The sequence below is a fragment of the Corapipo altera genome, unplaced genomic scaffold (genome assembly GCF_003945725.1).
Source record: "Corapipo altera isolate COAL_440 unplaced genomic scaffold, ASM394572v1 65, whole genome shotgun sequence".
Lineage (NCBI taxonomy): Eukaryota > Metazoa > Chordata > Aves > Passeriformes > Pipridae > Corapipo > Corapipo altera.
Genome location: NW_020884891.1, coordinates 833,804 through 851,493, shown reverse-complemented (window position 1 = coordinate 851,493; position 17,690 = coordinate 833,804). Strand labels below are relative to the sequence as shown.

At 39.0% G+C, this 17,690-nt stretch overlaps 1 protein-coding gene across 4 annotated transcripts in view; it reads right to left on the bottom strand.

Annotated features, from left to right (window-relative positions):
- The window catches only part of LOC113948067 (connector enhancer of kinase suppressor of ras 2-like), a 173,295-nt gene that overhangs the window by 21,882 nt on the left and 133,723 nt on the right, over nucleotides 1-17,690 (bottom strand). For all 4 annotated transcript variants that reach the window (XM_027645356.1, XM_027645358.1, XM_027645357.1 and 1 more), the window contains 5 exons: nucleotides 14,207-14,241; nucleotides 9,958-10,006; nucleotides 7,433-7,481; nucleotides 5,932-6,107; nucleotides 4,415-4,488 (listed from right to left, as the gene is read on the bottom strand). In XM_027645356.1, the coding sequence (XP_027501157.1) occupies nucleotides 4,415-4,488; nucleotides 5,932-6,107; nucleotides 7,433-7,481; nucleotides 9,958-10,006; nucleotides 14,207-14,241 (383 nt within the window). The remainder of the gene's footprint in view (nucleotides 1-4,414; nucleotides 4,489-5,931; nucleotides 6,108-7,432; nucleotides 7,482-9,957; nucleotides 10,007-14,206; nucleotides 14,242-17,690) is intronic.

Genomic DNA, 17,690 nt, shown 5'->3' with positions numbered 1-17,690 from the left:
TAAAGAAGACTGGAGAGGTATTTCAGCATTGTTTTGGTATCTGGACAGTGATAATTCCAACTGCAAAGCTTCATCCCCCTGGCTGCTTCTATTTTGCAAATAAAAGCAGTGACTAAATGTGAAATCCCACACGGGGTAGAACCTTTCTGCTGCCCACTAGATGGCATAGGCCTGTTAATTATACCTACTTGGGATCATTACATAAATGTAGTTTTAAGGGTGCTCTGATCAAATTGATGAGTTCTTTTACCCAATTGGTATAACAGGATTTTCACGTCAAAAATCCTCACTATTAGTTTTGTTCTTTTGTTAGTTCTTGTTGCAGAACTTTTTTACTCCCCTGTGCCCACCAAGTGCCAGCAACTCCAAGTGATTCTGTGAAAACAGCTGCTGTCTATCTGTGGGTAAGAAAAGTGGAATAGTTTTGTGCAAGCCTTTATACCCATGTGAATTAGAGCAGGACATTACACATCATTAATTACACGGTAATCAGCAAACACTGCACCTCCTCACAGAAATTCCTCACAGGGCTAAAGTTTTAATGCTCAAAATAGAAAATCATGACTGAACAAACACTCCTGCAGAGTTATATTTTTGGTCTGAACTCTGTGCAACATCTACACCTTCTCCTGTTCCATTTGCCCAACATCTCCCAGTGCTGAGGTGTAAGGATTGGCTGGAATTGGGGAGGATTATGTGGTGGATCTAAAGATCCTAATCCTCTCAGCTAATCCTGAGAGAATATCACATGATGGAGTGCCTGCTTGTAAATAGGATTATTTTCCTAGACAGGACATTTACATACATAAAGGCATTAAAATGCCAATATTGGGGTTTCAAATGAACCTTTTAAAAGTTAGAAAACATCAGAGTTAGTGTGATAAACACAATTTAATTTGGCTCCACTGTGCTCTTGTAATGTCATCCAATCTGTGATCAGTGAATCGTTTTCTAGTGGAAGGAGTGCCTGACCATGGGCAGGGGGCTGGAATAAAGTGATTTTTAAATGATCTTTGAGGCCCCTTCCAACCCACACCAGTCTGTGATTCTGTAATTATTTATTTGACTGTTACATTCTCACAGTAACTCCACCTCAATTAAGGGACAGGGAGGTGAAATCAGGACTATGCAACAAATAAGGCACCACAGGCTCCTGTCTCAGTTGGTAAAGAATTTGTGAGTGTGTCATAAAATGCAGAAACAGCAGGAATTCTGTCATGGGTAGATCAGTTAAATGCTGTAGGTCTTCCTGCAGAGGAGTTCTCACATGCCAGGTTCCCAGCAGACTTAATTGGTTACTACGTGAATGTTCCTTAAGATCTTTTTGCCTGATATTTTGTTGATTTCCTGAGATGGTGACAATTCCAGCTGCAATAATGGATTGCACTGTTACATGTTTACAGACTCAGAAAACAGCCCTTTATTGTTATGACATGGAGATCCTAATTCTGTGCAAACTCTTCACTGAAATGTTTTGCAGTTCTGTGTCAGGGCTGCAAAATATGACAATAAATCCATCTTCACCTCCCAGCAGTGTCACCAAGATTATTATTAGGGAAACATTTAGATACGCCAGCATTTGGAACAGAAGAAAAGTCTCCAGGGAAACAATTCAAGATGCATAAATATGAATAATGTAAAAGAATGATATCTGTATATTTTACATTTTGCTTGTTTTGGAGGGCCCCAAACTGGATGCAATGATGAAGATGTGGTGTAATGAATGCCAAGGATAAGGGAATAATCACTTCTAATATAGCCCAGGAAGCTTCTTCCCTGTGGGGACCCAGTAGTTGCTCAAGTGGGGTTTGCTGTCTGCAAGCCTGTCAAGTTCTTTACACGAGTAATAAAAATTACTAAAACTGTAGTAACACTTAAGCTAGAACTTCATCTCTGTGTTGCTCAAAACTTCATGTCTACTTGTACCACATCAACGACGTTTGTGTAGAGCGACTGCACAGGCTCAACACAAAGTGCCAATTTATCCTTGATAAATTCAGGACCTAAATTTGCATTAAGCAGGTAATGAAAGTTTTCACTGTGTGGAAATTGCTGAAGGTTCAGACAAAGCACTAGTTAATAATGATTAATTATATTACTAGTTCAATTAGTCTTTATATCTGGGGATCAGCTTCATCATGGGGCATTATAATTACCAGTGTCTTTGAAAATAACATAATGTTCATGTCATGCCACAGCGTGCAGACTGAAATAACTATGATTCCTCATACAGGATGACCATTTTTAATCAGGAAGATGCAGGTGTTGCCTAAAAGCAGTGGAAAGGTTTTCAGTGTCAGTGCAAAAAGCCTCCTTTCACAGGGATGAGGTCATTCTAGGTCCAAATATAGCCCGGGGAGCTGAACCAGTCTGAGATAATAATCAGTGTACCTTCATTAAATGCATTACTGAGGCAAATCATCAAACATACAGAATAATGCAATTACTGTATATATTGTGAAAGCTTTCTTAAGGCTATTCCATTCCCTGTGTGCTGTGGACATCAGGAGCAGCGAAGCTATGAAACAGAACTCTCCATTCAGCAGAAGAGTGGGAAAGAGAAATCCATTAATTATCCCAGTAAGACTTCAAATCCTTTTGTTCAAAGGGGTTTGAACATTTCACGTCAGTGGCTCTGAAAACAACAGAAATCTGAGGGGAAATCCAAGCTGAGTCCCAAGATGTTCTTAGCTTTGCTTTGAGAGAGCTGAAGAAGTGACAGTGGGATTTTAGCTTTTCAGTGGAATCAGGCAATGGAATCAGGCTCCTATTTTTGGTAAGACAGCACAGGACAGGGAATGCTTTCCATGTGTGCTCTGTGGGTTGGAGCTGGCTGGATACAAGCAGGACCCTCCACTCCCACATGCTGGATATACCAAATTTAAGTGAGCCTGACACTGCACTTACATCCTCTGCAGTTTCAGAGGAGCAGATAAAACAATGGCAAATGTAAAGTGTGGGGTTTATGATGGGGGAAATATATAAATGATAGTCCACGAAGGAAGAAATCAAAGGGAAATTCAGCTCAGGAATAAAGGGAATATACTATGAACATCATTATACTTTTACCTCTGGACCTGAAAGGATTCAAAGCCTGAAGGTTCTGAGCTTTCAGCCACATGCAAAGTTTCAGTTAATCAGACTTTTTCCTGAGCACACACCCTCCAGAAGTGCTTCTCTGAGCAGAGTTCTGAGGGATTGTGCTCTCATGCTTAGAGGAAAGCTCTGGAAGCTATTTCTAGCTATGTACAAAGACCTCCTGTTTGATCTTTCTTAATTCACTTAAATCTGTTAAGTGCTTTATATTCTAACAAAAGGGTATTATTTTTCCTGTATTTTTGTTCAATATCATTATTAATATCTACTCATCGCTCTGAGGTATTTATAGTGCTCAGTTCATGTGTAATTTCTATAGTGATACCCTCAGATGAAAGGAGGAAGAGAAGTATAAATTACACTATCTTGTACTTCTCAGACAGAGTAATAACATCTCCATGCAAGAACAGGCAATGAAGAGTTTTGATTTTCTGATGAGCAGACTCTCTTGTAATTCATATCTTCAATATTTCCATTACATGTGTTCATAGTCATAGGACTTGTGTTCCTCAGACCAAAACTGCATTCAGTCATTGGAAAAACACACCAAAAATCCAGGATGCTCAGTTAAATTAGGAAAGCATAAAGAAAACAAATCCAAGTAACTGAGGAGATACCAGCAAAGTGCTTGTCTGAAAGCATTGGAATTATTCTGTTAAACATGTTAATTCCAATCCCAACACTGCTTGGAAGTAATTTCCAGTGAGTGTCTGTTACTAAATATGCCTTAATTATGGAAAAACTTACAATGTGCTTTTTACTGGGAGCAGAATGTAAAAGTAGCAATCTGCACATAAGCAATAATGCAATGCTCATTTTGAATATGGAACCTAAATATTTTAGCAGTTGAGAACAACACAATATTGGGTATGTAAAGCTTCCTCCATAAAGGAGAAAATTAAGATTATATTTACCATCCATTGCTATGACATTTTTAATGCTGTTTCCTACAGGCAATTATTGCACACTTGATTCTTATCAACGTGGCTGTTGTGAACCTGAGAAAGTTTTATCTCTTGAGTAAAGTGTTATCTATGTTTTACTTTACTTACTTAGCTGAAGCTGTAACTGGGCTATGTGGCAAACTGAGCAAAGAGACTCAATTCACTGTAATCCAGCTATGAAGTTTACATTACATTATATCTTCTATAATAAAGAGAAATACTAAAGCTTAAGGGGATCTACGCTGCATCATTTACAGATGTCAAAGTTTTCTGAGTAGCTTCCTTTGGTGGACTTTGCAAATGTTTATTACTATGTACAGTAAACTTCCAAGAGCGACCCTTTGGTTTACAAACAAAACTGGCACTTTACTCACTGTTTTCGTCTGCATTCAATTGCTCTGTCTATCCTGAACTCGGGTAAACTAATGAATCCTTCTGCTTTCTCATCCTGCCAAAAGAGGAGGAAAAAGTGATGGTGAGGAAGAATATCAAATTAAAGAAATGAGAAATGAGCACCAGCCATTTGGGTTTTACACACAGAACAACCACCCAATCAAACAAAATACTGAACATATTTTCCCCATACTGTTTTTACTCTGAAATGTATTTAATTCATCACACATTGTCAATAACTTTGTGAAGTAACTCAACTGACAGTTTCTCAAAGGAAGCCCAGCCATTCTAATCCCCCTTTGCTGAAGATCATAGAAAACCTTCCAGCCACAAACACAGCACCTAAATTTGCATTTAAGGCCTTAACGGAGAAGAATTCTCAGTTTCTTCATGATATATCTGCATTTTACAGGTGTTTGGTGGATGTCTCCCATTAAAGGCACAATTATCAGCCCATCTGCCCTGCTGACAGTAACTGAGGAGGCTCCTGCAGGGACCTCACTGTGATTAAACGGAGAGGTAATAACTGGGAAGTGCATCTTGTCACTCTTTTTTTGCTTCTTTTGAAGTAATTCAGCAGGAAAAGCAAGGAGATGCATTAACACCTGTCAGATTTTTGAGAAGTATTAGCAAGTGCACGATGAAGTCTGGTTTGGATGTACCGACAGCCTAATCCTCAGTGGGACCCCCAGTGCCACCACCCCGAGTGTAGCACTGTCACCAACACGTACAGCACAGAACCCGAGGGCCTTCATCACCCACACTGCTTTGGCTGACAGAAAAACACAAAAACTAAGGGTAATCGTGCTGCTAAAATTGTTCTCCTGAAGAAAATGGGAGATATGGAGTAAACTATCCAACAATCACTGCACCTGCACGCTGGGGCTCCCTGCAAACAAATGGAAAAGCAGCACTGAACCATTTGGGGCTTCTCCCTCTGTTATTTTCCCCTACATTTCTGCAGATTGTGCCAGTGGTTTTCAGTAAAATTTCACCAAGAGCAGCATTTTACACATGAGAAACTGCAAACTCCAGACTAATTCAGCAAAAAGCAAGAGGAGAATCTACATAAAAATAACTTTTAGAGAAAGAGATCTACACATTCAGATTTTCACATCTGCTTCGCACAATGCTTGACTAAGACAAATACACTTTATGCATATTACATTTTATACATCCCCTCACACAACTGAAACTGAGGAGAGCTGAGTGTGAACACTGTGTTAGTCCAAATAAATACAACCTGTAGAAAAGTATTAACCACTGACATATTCATTTCTTTGTGAGCATCAGGAACATCTGCTGTTTTATTAAGCTTGAGCATGGACTTATAAGACCTTAAAAAAGGATTTCAGATGAAATATTTCCAGCTAGAGCAACCCAGACCAGGCAATTAAAGTGGCAGTTCAAGGACATAACCAACCATGCAGTAAAAACAGACTTTAGCCAAAAGAATTATAAAGCCGAAGGTTTCAGTTTTACTTTCTGCAATACTTACGTTCTGGTTCGTGTACCAGTACAAGGAGGAATCCTTCAGAATAAACCAGTACTTTTTCCATTTCTGTGTGAAATAACCTTTGGCATCCTTTTTCTTCCAGAGCCAACCCTCACAGTCACCGTGCCCCAGGTCTTTGCAGGAAATGCGTCTCCTGCTCACGCTGGACAGGGAACTCCCTGAGAACACAACCAGGAAAACCCTGTTCAGTATAAACACATCACTCATTTTTAATGATGGTTCAATTCAAAACCCTCCAAGCCAAACCCTCTCCAAGTTTCTGGGAGAGGAGGTGGAAGGAACAATTTCCAAATTCCACAATGCTCTGCAATTTTGGTTCCAGAGTGAACACAAAATAAAAAGGGCCTGGTTTGTGCAATGGTTTATTTAATCCCTTGAGGTTCATCCCTCTTAGGGCTGCACTTTTTCTGATTAAGAGGGGCAGCATCATTCCAAACTAAGAATTTGTATTTATTTATTTATTTGGATTAATTTATGTACTTATTTAGCCTCAGTCAGAAACTCAGAGTATGACACAATCTGCACACAAATGTAAACATTACTTTTTCCTCTTAGCAGCAGAAGGCCTGTCAAATTCTGGGAATTTTTAAACCCAATTTTTATGGTCAATAAAAAAGAAAGATTGTTCATTTCCATAACAATGCAATGCTTACATGTCTTTTATGCTGAGTTTAGTGAACAGCAATATTTTAACTTCACAGCATTCTGTTAAAGGCACAGAACCAGAAAAAGGTTTTTCCCTTGGTGTTATTTCAGTAAATCCTACTGGAGAGGCTTAGAACTTTAGTTGTGCCCTGTAAATATTACAAACCAGGGGGTTTAAATTATAATATCATTTTTTCCTAAAAAAAAAACTCTGTAGGAAATTTCCTTAAGATATTAGACTTTTTTCTTTTCTGTGAAAAATCAAGTTTATAAAGATACAAGAATTACATTTGACCTGCAGCTGTGAAACAGGGAAGACATTTAGAGAACATCAAAACACTGTCCTTTGTTCTGCAATGTTCCACAACCAAGTTCTCAATGATTTTCTCATTTAGAGTAACATCCTGAGCTGTGTCCTGGGCAGGTTTAGATGTTCTAACAGCATGTAGTACAATAAAAGGAACATTTTAAGGAGATTAAGCCAACAAACTGAATTAGAGCCACGTATTTTCATATGAATTTATTAGGTTATAATTATTTTTCTGTTTATTGTTCAATGTCTCAAATAGGCCATGAATAAAGAAGAAGGAAATAGTAAAATATACAAATACTACCTGTCTTCTTCCTCAGTCAGAGGAAATTGTACCACTCAGCCAAGCAATATTATACCTTATAACACATTCATTTTGGTATTTTAATTCAGTATTTTACTTTGGTGTTTGCCATCACATTTAGAAACACTTGAGTTAAGGTGAACTTTGGCACTTGACTGAGCTCAGTTGTTATCAGAGAAGGAGCCCCAATTTCTAATTTCAAAATGTTAACTGGAATCAGTTACCTTTTGACCATTTCCTGCTCTTTACCCTGAGGGAAGCGTAATGGAATGACTGTAAGGAAAAAAGAAATAATTACGAAACACCAGTGCAAGTAATAATAAAATTATTTGTTACTATTGCAATCAAATCATCAAGGATTATTTGCACAAACAGCTATGATGTAGTTTGAAAACTAAGGATACAAACTCACATGAATGATGCATAAATGACTGATACTTGAAGTTTATTGTAAGTATCAGTGAAATAGTCATACAAATATTCATTCAAAAAGAAATATCCACCCAAACATTATATAGTTAATGTGGAAAGTCATGTGCTCAATGACATGTTGAAGTCAGGTTCTTTAATTGTTTCCAGCCACAGAAACAATGAAGTTTGTTGGGTTGGTAGGTTGACAGAATAACTCTGAGGAGAAACAAAAATAATTCTTTCTTTTTTTTGTGGCTGAATTAGAAAATTGTTACAGATTCTGAAGAAAACCCTAAAGGCATCTCATTATTTAGACCTTCTAAAAACAGGGTTAGTACTCAAAAACTGGAAAGAATTTACCTCAAAGATGTAAATGTTTAAGCGCTCTAGAAAATAAACAGCTGAAAACAAGGCTCCAGCTACTGGAGAGACCAAGTTTGATTTTAAATAAAAGTAGAGGAGGGAGGAGTGATTCTGGACATTTACAGACCTATTTGTAATTTAGCCCACTCACAGCTTTGAACATTTTCTAGCGACTTGCAGAAATCAGCACTTCCTGAGCACTAGAGGAGACAAAGGTTAATATTGCTCCTGTGCTGGAGGAAATGGGGTAAAATACAGCCACAAAATCAAAAGGCAAAAGTCTGTGAGAAAGTATTAAATGTGCACAGCATTGGGGGTTTTACTGATGTACTTCCAATCACAGCAGCAGCATTGGTCAGTCATTTGTGTCAGCTGCAGGTCTGTGGTGACTGGGACTGAAACAATCTGTTCAGCGTTCCTGCCTCCATAAAAATGCACGAGGGCAAAGCAGATACCTTTCTGAAAAGGACACCACCAAATTTTGCCACAATTTAGATTAAAGAAATATAGTGATGGAATAAAACCCTATAATTAAATGACGGTTTTCATAGGTGATTAAATTTAAAGAACTGCCAGCCAAATGGCACATCTGGAGGAGATACACATTAGGATACTCACCAGAAACTGGTGTGCCATCATTTAATAAAAAAGTTTGAAAAATAATGAAAATACAAGCACAACAAACCAAAGAGAGCAGAAAATATTAGTTCTTCTAAAGAGCTAAGTTAATTAGTCTTACTCTGTTTTGTTTCTGCTCACATACAACACATTCAAAGCAAGAAAACCAGAGAAAGTGAAAGGTTTGCAATACCTTGGGAATCAGTAGTTAATTAGCACTGCTAATGTACAGAATTCAAACTCCATATTCTGAGAGATAAAGGAACCACTATAATATAATTAACTTGGTGGCAAACACTGTAAGAAAACAGTCAGAACTCACAGCTCTGAGTGACTCAGAGTTGCCATGGGAGACAGGCAGATGAGGGGAGAGCTCACCGGGGCTGACAGCGTTTCAATCCTTATCTCAAAACCACACCACAGAGCAAATGTCACAGAATGCACACCCTGCCACCCCAGCCCAGAGCAGCACGGGGGGGAAGGGAAAAAACCAAAGTGGCAGAGCTAAATCTGTGCCCCATGAAGGTGAATTAATGAGATCTCAGCGTAATCAGAGGTAGGAGAAGTGCTGTCACCTAAACACCAAATGAAAAGCAAAACTGGCTCCTTGTACCTCCACTAGTTTGCACCTTAGGAGTTTTTAAGAAAAACTATTGATCAGAGAGTTATCCCAACCACAGAATGGTTTGGGTTGGAAGAGACCTGAAAGCACATCCAGTTCCACCTCCTGCCATGGACAAGGACACCTTCCACTAGACCAGGTTGCTTCAAGCCCTGCCCAACCAAATCACTGTAAAAAGTGCCAAGTCAAAGTGAAGAACTGACATCCTGCAAATGACAGTTCTGTTTTTTGTACTTTGTATGAAGTATTTGCCAAATACTAAAAAATAAAACAATGTCTGGCTATTTTCCATCAAAGAATGGAGTACCTCAAAATTGGTACAGCAAAAATACTTGAAAAACTTAATCCCATCCCTCCCTATCACTGTATTTATACTGTGTAAATATTTCTAAAAATTATTTTAAAAACTTTCTTTACCTTCAGGGTAACCCTTCCTCCAGAGGTATTTTCTAACCTAGACGTTGTGTGTGATTCTTCACCCCAAACTAGCACATACTTCAGAACTTACACTAAGGTTCCTAAACTTAATTAGTACTGCAGACACACTGACCTGCTGTGGTTGCAGCAGCCAATTTTCTGAATATGGAAATTCTGTCTGGATTTTTGTTTTCAGTTGTTTCATAACAGAAAAATGTCAAGGTTTGGGATATCTTAAATATCTTTTAAAAATATGACAATGAATTAAACAATTGAGGATTTTTTTCATTCATTTAAAGTACATTTATAAATCATTACCTTCCTCATGGATGTGTTTCCTGGATGGTCAATAGCAGAACTTGCATATCTAGGACAGAGAGAAGAAAGATGTCAAATAACCACAGGAGAAAATAATAATCTGAATATGTGGTGCATATACACAGACACTGTGCATTCCCAAATCTACCGACGACATCCTGCAGCAGAGAGTTTGTAACATTTTGCTACAGGATGCCACAAACACAAAATTTTATAATTCAAAATGCAAAAATACTCTCTCTGGTATATCTGAGCTTTCTCCTGGGGTTCTCTAGAGAATGGAGAACAAAGCAGGGCAATATCACCAGAGGCCTTTCCTTGTACAGTGCAAACAGTGTTGGCCATTGATGGAAATAGGACACTGAATCAGGGTCAAATCTGTCTGATCTGGAACACAAATTTTTAAGCACATTTTCCACTCATGCTTTCAAAAGCAAGGAGAAGGAGAAGCCTTAAAATTGTGCCTGTGTTTCCCTTGCAGGTGTGGCTGGTGAGCAGAGCAGTTTGCTCTGCACACCCAGGGCTCCGTGGGGATGGCACGGTTACATTATGCGCTCGTGGAAGATGGCAAGGTTTCCTGTCATCAACTAAAAAAAGTCTCCTAAAGTAAAATAAGGATGAAAGGACACAGAGAACCCTGCTAAGCACAGAGTTTTATAAAAAAGCTGCAGCAGTGACTCCAGGGTGTGTGCCCATTACTGTTTTCTGCCCCGTGAATGCCCAGCAGGGCAAAGGCTCCTGGTAAGCAGGAAAACAAAGTGGGTGCTGCTCCAGGAACATTTAGTTCAACTTGCCTTCCTAAACCTCAGAACACCCCCACATGTAGTGATTCCACCTCCAGTTGCAGACTGTAATTTCCTAAATCACAACACCTGCTCAGAAGTGGAGTCACAACTCCCCTGTATCATTTACCAGAAGAGCTTCTCGAGAAATCTTAGTGTGCAGGAAACCACCTGCATGTTGTGTTTTGGGTTCTGCAGTGTCTCCTGCAGAAAGCAATAGCATCTCATAGTAAGAGAAGTGTCTGAACATCATAGTTGGAGACCAGGAAGAGGCTTGAGGTAAAGCATGTTATATTTACAGAAAATTACCTGTTAGATAATTTAAAAATTGGTATTAGTGTAAGAATTAGAAACAGATTTGATGAATGGCTTAAAGCACCACATTGAGTATTAAAAGAAGGTTATCCTGAAAGGGGAAACATAATAATGAAGGAGGAATAATAGTGAAGCTGCTCAGTTGAGGCAGTAACCAGTTTTATTTTGTATTTTTGCTACGAACTATGGGCTAAAATGAGGCCCCAAAGATGGGGAAGACTGAATTTCCCAAAGGGACTTGCAAATGTATGAGAGTAGCTAAACTACCTCCCTTATATAAATGTATTTCAATTTAGTGATTTAAAGTGATGTGCCAAGTCCTGATTCAGGTAAGTAAACAGAATGTTTGCTGTCAAACCATTCAAATTTGGTAGTAGGGAGGACTCAAGTAGGGTCTAAGTGTGACTGGACAGTGTCCTACACCCGGGGGGGGGGTAGTGGAGGTCCAGCCCTGTGCGAAGTGCTGGCCCAGCTCTGTGGATGTGCCAGAAGAGTTGGTGAAAGCAGAGGTGTCAGGCAGAGATACCTCACTTTTATTCTGCTCGAGGCTGTCTCAAAGCTGCTGGGCTTGCCCTACATTCCGCTCATCCGAGGGGTTTGAGAAGCTCCCTATTCCCAGTGACACTCTGCAGCCTCGTGTTCCTCACACAGCTCCTGGGGCTTTCAGCACGTGTTCCCTGCAGCCTGTGGGACGTTCTGCTACATACAAGAAATGACTTCTGTTGTTTGGCTTTTGGTTTTGTTTTTGGCTTTTTTTAAAGCAAAGGATACAATAATGTCACAGAAACTCAATAGGTCCCTGAACAGTTAAAATTTCAGAATCCCAGACTGGTTTGGGTTGGAAGGACCTTAAAGCCCATCCAGTTCCATCCCCCTGCCACGGGCAGGGACACCTTCTACTATCCCAGGTTGCTCCAAGCCCTGTCCAACCTGGCCTTGGACACTTCCAGGGATGGGGCAGCCATGGCTTCTCTGAGCAACCTGTGCCAGGGCCTCTCCACTCTCACAGGGAAGAGCTCCCTCCTAATACCCAACCTAGATTTCCCCCTTTTCAGTTATTGGAGATAATGTTCTTTCATCCAAATATATCAATCTGTCCATACAGTTTGTCTCCCATTCCCCAAAGCCTAACTCTATGGGATAAATATCTGAAAAATTGGTTTTATTTTGGTTTAAGCTGTTCAAATCACTTAAAAGAAGGTTATTAGGGGGAAGAAGATATAATTCTGCCTCTTAAATTATTTTTCAGCATATTGAAACGATATAATATGGTTGTGTTTTGGGCCTGAAATCTGTGTGGGAGAAGGATTAGGAAAGGGAGAGTCATTCTATAAAAGAATATAAAAGAATAGCCTTTTGCTATGAAAGTTTGCCAAAATTTCATCAAGTCATATGTCCCTGGAAACTATCTGTTGGCAGATGTCCTGTGGAGACGTGTGTCCTGTCCACCAGGGATGTTCCATCTGGATTGTGATGTCCCTGCCAAACTGAGCATGTGCAACCCTCAGAATAATTAGACACCCTTTGCTCTGTGAAGAACAAAATTCCTTTGCAGCTCTTCCTTGTGGCTGCACAAAACTGTGGCTTGGAGAAGGAAATAAAAAAGGGATGAAGCGTGGGACTGTGGTCTTGTGAAGGGTCTGTGGTTTCTTTCTGATACAGAAAGTCAGGGTGAAGGACCCAAGGAAGGCACAGCCAGAAGAAAGGGGAGAAAAGGGAGTGACTAAACACAAGGAGAAGCAAGAGTGAGGAAAGAACAGGACAACAGCACCCAGAAAAGAGCTGAGAGACTAAGTAAAAACAGTTAATAATTTGGATTTACAGCCAGCAGTAGGTGTCCAATTGTTAATTAAAAAGAGACTGAGAGTGACACTTTTCCCCAGGTATAACCCTGCCCTGCTCAGGATGGGGAATGCTCTGGGTCAGAAATGGAACAAAATACTGAGCAGGCCTATATTTAACTTACTGCAAAAGTACCCCCCCATTTAGCTGAGGTAGTGATGGTGAGATAACAGAATATACCCTGGTGATAATGGAGAGACAAGACTGGCTTTTATAAGGTGTCCCTCACTTTCCTCTCTGATATCAGTGCTGCTTGATTAATTAAATGCCATTTTAACCATGAACAGCACCTACACCTGAGAAACACTAGCACATTCTTACCACTAGAACTGCCTGTCAACCGAACTGCTGTGTTTACTACTCATATAAAGAGCTAAAAATGCTGCCAGTCCTGAAAAATCAGGCACGAAGTAGAGTGTGTTTGGTGATCAGCAACTGGTCCTGTTGTAGCTCCGATTTCAGCTGTAATGCAGAGGTGTTTGTGGCACTGAAGGAAATCAGCAGCAGCTGTAAATCCTTTAGATTGACCAAAACACTCGAAATGTGATTAATTATTTTATATCCAGTGCATGGTTCAGCTTCTTAAATAGCTTTAGTCCATATACTGGGTGAAAAAGTGTAAAGAAGAACCAGTATCTGTATGAACAGATTCCAATTAAGCTTAATTAGGATGTATGATGATGCCAAAGTATCTTTTATTTCAAACTTATTCTTTTAATGTGACTTATTGGATGCAACATGAACATGAACAGATATCATCAGACAAACTGTAAAGGAACAAAAGAAAAAATTGCTGTTTTCTTTGTTATAATTAATTGATTCAATTCAGATATAAAGGCCAAACTAAAGACCCCATTCTTAGTATTTATCAAATATGAGTCACAAACATAACCTGTAATTTTTTACTGGCTGAATTAGCATGTAGGTGTCCACTGAAACATTCTGCCTGTTGGTTTCAAAAATCATGTTAGACACACATTGTGGTTTCATCCTCAGAGCAAGTCTGAAATAGTGCATTTCAAAAGTAAAAATAAAATATGGGGCAAAATGTATACTACTTTGTAGAAGTATAATTTCCCCCTCCTAGTAATATTTGATAAACTTATATTTGCACCTTTGTAATCTATGTTTATATCAGATGTTAGCAAATGAAAGTTCTGACAGTTACTAGATGATATTAATGCCGATATCTTTAGCCCCCGAAAATTTATTGCTCAAATGCTGCAGCAAATTTTCTAAAAGTAAACCAGTAAGTAGAATTCATAAATATATTGTGTATATATCTCAATAGAGAATAAGAGAAGTATTACCTTTCAGTATCTCCAGTGACTGTGTCCCCCGCTCTCTGTAGAAGAAAAATAAATAGTATTAAGCATGACTATAAACCAGACTTCCTTGGTGCTCTGAGCACATCAGTGTCTGCAGGGAAACAAGTCACAGAGGTAAACCACAGTCATTCTGTAACTCTAAGGCAAAGGAAGTGGAACATTTAGTTCAATTTCTAACTAAATGTTATTTTAAAATGAAGATCATATTTAAACCAACTTGCATCTGCACTTGTAAATTAGTTTAACCACTGTACAAGTGTGAGTAAAGCTCTTCAAAAGAAGAAATTTGTTAGAATGTCAGTGTTTGCAAAAATGTTAACATTTGAAAGGGAGTTGAAGTGTAAAGGGCAAGTGTTACAGTACAGAATACAGAATATCAGAAGGACAAACTGTCATCCAAAGTTTCTTTTATGACATTCTTACACGGCTTTACAGAACTTGATTTACTACACCGATTACTTCTCTGAGGTTTGGAAGTGAACATGTGCTAAGTAGTAACAGATTTAGGATTAAAAATAAAATCTTCAGGCTGTTTATGTTATTTTAAACCAAACTTTATGTGAGAGAAGTTTTCCCACAGCTAAAAAATTAGATTTACAAAACTTGAAAGTATAAAAAAAAGAGCATTTTTTAAAATTAATGTGTATTTTTTTTACAAATGCAGAAACATGCACTTGCAAAATCTTTGACAATACACTTTTCTGAACAACCAAACAGCAAACAGATAATTTTTGTACGTATGATGTTTGTGTTTTAATGTCATTGCTTAGGCCTACAGGAGGTATTTAATCACTCATGGCTTCAGGGCACAGCTACAAAACCAAAATGTAAGAGGCAGGAAGTTTGTTGGGGCTGTTTGACCACAAGGCCCTGCACAGGGATATTTTTTCATATTTTCTAAGAAACCCTTAAATGTGCAGGGGACAAGGACACTTTTTGCCACCTCCTTCTTCTCAAACCCCACTGGGGGGACCCACCTACAGAACCAGTTACCAGCTTTTAGTGGGCTGTTACTGCTGCAGGAAGAGTGGAACTGCCTCCTGGAGCAGGCAAAAACCCCTGAGGTGGTCAAGTAATCCCAAAAATAACCAATAAGTTTGAAGGGATTGATGATCCCACAGTGATATTAAGATACCTCAGGAGCTGAGTTCATGCCCTGCTTGCACCCAGTAAGACTAAGGGCAGAAAGACACTTCCATGTAGATCCACATAACTACTTTCCTTCTTTAAGCATTTGTGATATTCAAAGCTTTCCTCAGATCCAAAGGAGAACTGGGAACATGCTTTTACCTTCCACAATTTTCAGGATGCTACAAATTTTACAACTAACTTCATTTCCTCCTGTTGCCACATTAAATATCAGCCTTTTACTTGTTCTACTCGTCGCCTCAGCTAAAATATTCCAGCTAATGTGAGTATCAAAGATGGTACCATGCAAATAAGAGACCTTACCTGATGAAAAATAACGAAATAGTGCCCTTACAGTTAAAAGCAGGGAGTTCTCTGACACACCTTGTTGAAATCAGGCAGAGTAGAAACTCCCCATTGAGGGAGTGGGTACACAAAACTCTAACAGGCTTTCCCAAGTGCCATAAATACCTCAATTCTCCTTAGAGGACACTGAAATCCAGCCTAGAGAACTTATAAAAATGAAATACCATCTACAAATATTCTCATTTTCTCGAAGCACACTGTAAGAGGTAACAGCACACACCTAAAGCAAAATATCTGCTTGAAGATCTGTTATTTTGGTGCTGCCAATGCACTGCTAAATACCAGTGAACCAGTTTGATCATCCCTGGAATTACTGTGGACAGCCCAGAAAAAGATTGTGTGGCCAACCAAGCAAAAGCACTTTGACAGCAACACTCCCCATCCTGCTGTTATAAAAATAGAACTTATTCATACCAGAAGGCTCAAAGCTTCTCTTATCCCTCTGACTTCTAGAGTTTCTAATTTTAGCAACTAAAAGTGGGATTACTGATTCAGACAGGGTTGCCCATTCCATTTCTTCATTCTCTTTTTCAAAACTGCTCCCAAAATAAAAGCAAATGGTTCCAAACCAGGGTTTATTCACCTTCTCTCCCAGCTGGGACTCATCCCACACTCCCTTCTCCCATAAAGCTCAAACAACCCCCCTCACACCGTGCTGCCCGTTGTTGTTTCATCACCTGGGTTACACATTTTCACTGCTGCTGCAGAACTGACTTATTTCCTTCCAAATAAATGCACAAAGAACACCCACATCACAGGTGATCACCTTGGATCGTGGTTCCAAGATTAATTTGATCAGATATATTCCATCAGCTGTAAACTTTCACCAGGATGATGTGAACCTGCATATATTAGGCTGAAAAAAAGCCATGCTGGAGTGAAATGTGCTCCTGTTAATAAAGCACATCTTTCTAGAGATCCGTCTTTCAACACCAATAATTTTCTGCATTACCAAGCACTAATTTTCAAAGATATCGAATAATATAATGTAATTAACTAAAGCATGGTTTGTAGTAGGGAAGTGTAAAATGGTTCTATAAGATGGGAAAAAGAAAAATACGAGTTAAGAATTGAACTACTCATAGATTATGTAAATTTTAACTGCTTATAAGTTCACTGCAACTAAGAAAAGAGTGAAGAAGAGCATCTACATAAACAGAGAGAGGGAGAAAATAGTTGATATGAGTCCTTGAAAGGTAGAAAACATCTTTATGACCTTTTAAGTTTTTATCAATACTTAATTTGTTAAGAGAAAAATCTCTATTCCTGACCAGTACATTACTAACATACAGATTATTACCAGTATTTAAGTATGGACACTGAGGTTTACTACAGACCTTTATCACATATTTATGACCTTTTATGTGACTGATTTTTTTCCCCCAAAGAGGCTGCCATGGGAGTACAATCTAGTTACTACCAACCTTTAAAAAGGATTTCTGACGGTATTGATGGAAACACCCCCACATTGACATTTCTATAAATGTCTACATACAAATATAATTAATTTCCTTATGTAATTGTAATTACATGCAGATATAATACTGACAATGATTTCCACGTGGAAGAGTCCTACCTGCGATTTCAGCAACCTTATACATAATTTTTGAGCAGTTTGTGATACTTGAGAACAAATTGTCTTATTCCTGTTCCCAAACTAAAACTTCATCTTTCTGAAAGGCCACTTTCCTGACTTGCAGACATGTGGGAGGCTCAGGAGGCACAAGTCTTGTCGTGCTGTCAGAGACTATAAAGCACAAATTCTGTGAAATTCAGGTCACTGGCACCTCTCAGCCTTCTTTAGTCAGCTCCACATTTAGGGAGCTCTAGGGATTCCCAGGGATCTGCTTCTGCCTTGCACGAGTAGAAATGAAAGGACAAAAAGCCTGTTATGGTCTCACAGACAGATCTGAGGGTCCTCTCCCAGAGGAAATCCTGAAACTTCTATAAATAACTTATAACAAAAAACCCG